The sequence below is a fragment of the Boleophthalmus pectinirostris genome, unplaced genomic scaffold, assembly GCF_026225935.1.
Source record: "Boleophthalmus pectinirostris isolate CB_2022bp ecotype Guang Dong unplaced genomic scaffold, ASM2622593v1 HiC_scaffold_8, whole genome shotgun sequence".
NCBI lineage: Eukaryota > Metazoa > Chordata > Actinopteri > Gobiiformes > Gobiidae > Boleophthalmus > Boleophthalmus pectinirostris.
Genome location: NW_026571515.1, coordinates 25,563,225 through 25,567,344, shown reverse-complemented (window position 1 = coordinate 25,567,344; position 4,120 = coordinate 25,563,225). Strand labels below are relative to the sequence as shown.

At 40.3% G+C, this 4,120-nt stretch overlaps 1 protein-coding gene across 1 annotated transcript; it reads left to right on the top strand.

The window, feature by feature from the left end:
• Positions 1–685: 685 nt before the first annotated feature.
• On the top strand, positions 686–3,511 carry hoxc11a (homeobox C11a). Its single transcript, XM_020929784.2, is given in 3 exon segments — positions 686–825; positions 827–1,542; positions 2,684–3,511. Coding segments are annotated over 3 exon segments (1,089 nt in total). The 3' UTR covers positions 2,917–3,511.
• The last annotated feature ends 609 nt before the right edge of the window (positions 3,512–4,120 follow it).

Below are 4,120 nucleotides of genomic sequence, written 5' to 3'. Positions count from 1 at the left end.
TGATTTAATATGGAAAAGGGATTTAAACGACTAATATAAATCTGAATTCACAAACCACAATGAGAAAGTGTCCCGTGGAGTCTACACACAAATGACTCTTTCCCTGTGATTTTGTGAAACACTAAAATGTGGATAGAGCTCATGGGACTGCTTTTGACTCTCTTTACCTAGTTTATGCCATTATTGGGCCAATATTCACGATCCTAATTACCGCCTTTGCTTACTATGCCAACGTGCCTGCAGTAAATAACATTGCTTTTAATTTTATTATTGTGTATAAAGGCCTATTGCCCACCTTTGGGTTTATCCAAATGCATTTAATAAAGCAGTAAGGCAATATGAAAATTGTTATTACAGATCACAATAAGTTGGTCTCACCAGCAACTCACACAAAGGCTTCCAAAACATTAAATTAGTGCATGAATGCTGAATACTTAGTACAGAGCCTCTCTGAGTAGCTTTAGCACTTAGCTTAGAGCTAGCTCCCTAGTAGCAGCAGCAGCAGCAGCAACAGCCCATTAACGTGAACACAGCACATATCTGTGCTTTTGTAATAAGCGGCAAATACTAATCTGTTCACGATTTTCTTGGTGCGTCAGTCGTGCTTGAAAATCATTCGTTTGAACCACCTAGATCTTACCTAAAGCCAACCACTCCTACACATCCAAGTCCTCCAAATTGATATATGACAATATCTACTTTCGATCACGTGTCTACGGGGCGACTTAGACGGATTGCGCGTCATCTCGCCTTCCCAAAATTTCCCCTTCTGCTGCAGCTCGTATCCAAAACATCTATCTATAGTGCGTTGTACGAGAGAGAGAACGATGTTTAACTCGGTGAATCTGGGCAACTTCTGCTCCCAGACTCGCAAAGACCGGACATCCGAGTTTGGGGACAGGACGGGCTGCGCGTCTAACATCTACCTCCCCAGCTGCACCTACTACGTCCCCGAGTTTTCTGCCGTCTCTTCGTTTCTTCCACAGGCCCCGTCCCGGCAAATCAGCTATCCTTATTCCACAAACCTTTCTCAAGTGCAGCCAGTACGAGAAGTTTCCTACGGCTTGGACCCTACCAGTAAATGGCACCACAGAAGCAATTACGCATCGTGCTACTCGGGAGAAGACCTGGTGCATAGGGACTGTCTTCCACAATCCACCATGACAGAAATGCTTATGAAGAACGAAAGTGTATACAGCCACCACCATCATCATCACACCCACCCGGGCTCAAATCACCCCTCCACTGGTTTTTATTCCGGTGTTGGAAAAAATAACGTCCTCCCGCAAGGTTTCGACCGCTTTTTTGAGACCGCGTACTGCGGCGCCACGGACAATCAGTCAGACAATTGTTTACAAAAAGGCGAGGGGGGAAAGTTGGAGAGTGACTCCCAACAGCAGCAACCTTCAAACTCTGTAGCCGGAGCCGCGGAGCAGGAAAAGGAGCAAGACGACGAGGAGGAGCACGCGAATTCAGCCGGCTCTTGCACGTCTTCCGCCGCAGCAACCAAGGATGGGAACCCCAACAAGAGCAGTCACTCGAGTAGGTATACCGAAGCTGTAAAATGGGGAAGGTTAAGGGGACTAGCCCGGTGTTTTGTCGGTCAGATTTTATGTGGAGTTTTATAAGCATTCAAAGGATTTTATTATAACCCTACAAAGCTCTTTCTTGCAACGAGAAGAATTTTTACGATGGGAAAGCGCTTTGAAAAAAGGGGGATGTTATACACAGACGCCTCTATGGTGAGAGTCTGTGAAATTTTTAAGAGAAAGCTATTGTGACAAATGTTAACTTTGATCATGAACTTGCGTAGGGCATTTTAAAGGATATTCTCGTTGGTCTGTGAGAGTAAAAACCAATTGGGCAGAACATTGCTTTTGGCTTCTTGTGATTTTTTTTTTTTTTTTTTTTAGCACTTAGATGGCCGTAAAATACACTGTATTGTTAGATTTTGTATAGGATATATTCTTTATTCTCAACACTAAGGTCATTTAGTCTATACCATTTTAATTATGTATATCCAGTATGTCAGCAATTTGTGCCATAAACCAATTCAAATTAAATTTAACCAGCTTGTGATCCCAGGTGCACATAGTGAGACTGTTCAGATGCCTAATGAATGACTTTGGTGTGATTACAGAGACAGAGAAAAAATATACCCTATCCTTATAATTGTTTGTTAAATCAAACAATTGGTATTCATTTCATTATGGTCTACTGGTTTAGCTAAAAGCCATTTATCCAATTTTATTAATGAATTGATGTTGCCATCTTTTAATAAACGAGACCATGGATAGGTCTTCTTCGTACTGCTAAGAATTTCAACAAGAATGTTTTAATCCACTGTCTAAATAAGGTGTTAATAGTTTCCTCTAGAAGAATGTGACGCACATAACGCGACAAAATACATTTGTTATTACATATTTATAACAAATAAACACATACTTATAGGGCTGTAAGATGATATTTGTTCCGTTTAGCAATTCGGACACTTAACCCTCTTTACAGCCTCTGCTGCTTGCTGGATAAATACATACTGAAATGTTGTCATGACACTAAAGCTGATTTCCTAGTTTGGAATGATCTTGCGCCATTAACATCAAAGCATCAATAGCCTCCCATCGCAGATTCTGGCCATCTTTAAATTGTTGCTTGCTCTTTCCTATGTATTTTGTCTTTTTAGGCGCTCCTCGGACAAGAAAGAAGCGGTGCCCATATTCCAAGTTTCAGATCCGAGAACTTGAGCGAGAGTTCTTTTTTAATGTTTACATCAACAAAGAGAAAAGGCTTCAACTTTCTCGAATGCTCAACCTCACCGACCGCCAGGTTAAAATCTGGTTTCAAAATAGAAGAATGAAAGAGAAGAAATTAAGCAGGGATCGCCTCCAGTATTTTTCCGGAAACCCCCTTTTGTGAGTTGAAAGTGTAAGCTCTTATTTAAGACATTAATTAAGGCATATACTCCCTTGAATTGTAACCGTGGGCACAGCCATTTTGTAAAGAAGCCCATGCACTATGTGTGCATTGCAAGTGGACAGTTGGTGTCATGCTTTAGGCCTGCATGGGATGAAAGCGCATTTTCATAAATATCCAGAAAGGTCTCTAGAATAATCATTTAGAATGTGGCTCTTGAAGTTGTCTGTTCATCATGACTAGTGTTTACTCTATGTTCACTTGGACATATTTGTAAAATATTCAGTGTAATCAATATTGTGCATATACCTCCCGCTAATCTCCCTTTCCTCTTTGTAAATATATGGAATTATTTTCAGACCAGTGTTATGGCTGTTTTACTTGATGCATTTCCTCACTGAAAAATGTGATATCCAATATGTGAAAATAAAGCAACCCATGCAACGTGCATCTATGTAAATAGGCGTATATTAAATTTTCTTTCCTCCATTTCACTGCTGCTACACCCCCCTCCTCCTCCCCTTTTCAATGGCAGAGGGAGTCACATCTTGTTGACCCATACTCTATGTAATACATATGAAATAAACAGAAACGTATAGTAAAGTCATACCGACTTTGTGAAGTTTGTGTTCCTATCACATCAGTTCACTAGAATCTGATGAATGGCCTTACATTTGACAATGTCTGTACATTTAGTTTTAGCAAACATGACAATTTGCTGAATCTACAATAACATTAGTAACAAATAAAATACATATTTAATTCTTGTTGCATCAAGATTAATGAATTACTTTCAGTGACTTTTAGTGTGCACTAAATGTAGCCTCTCTTGTAGTCTAGACACTACCATAAAGACAGAACACTAAATGGCTACTTTTTTCTCCTAATTGCCCCGTCTGTTCAAGGGGAATGGTGTTCACTTCCGCAGTAAATAGTAAACAAGGAAGACTGTATGTACAAAGGGGAAAAGTTTCCAAGCTGCTGACATGGAAACTGATTGTGATTTGCCTCGTCAAACGCGCTTTCATACAGCACTGATGCTCAGTTCTGTCATTACGAAGCATTTACATACACCTAGCAAGTTAGCATTGAAGCTTAGTGATAGCAGTTTATTATTATACCATTTATTGTTCAGTCAATATCACTAATAGTGCTCAGTCCTCTTAAGAGATGGGTTACAATGCAAGCCATCCGCTGTGAACCACTT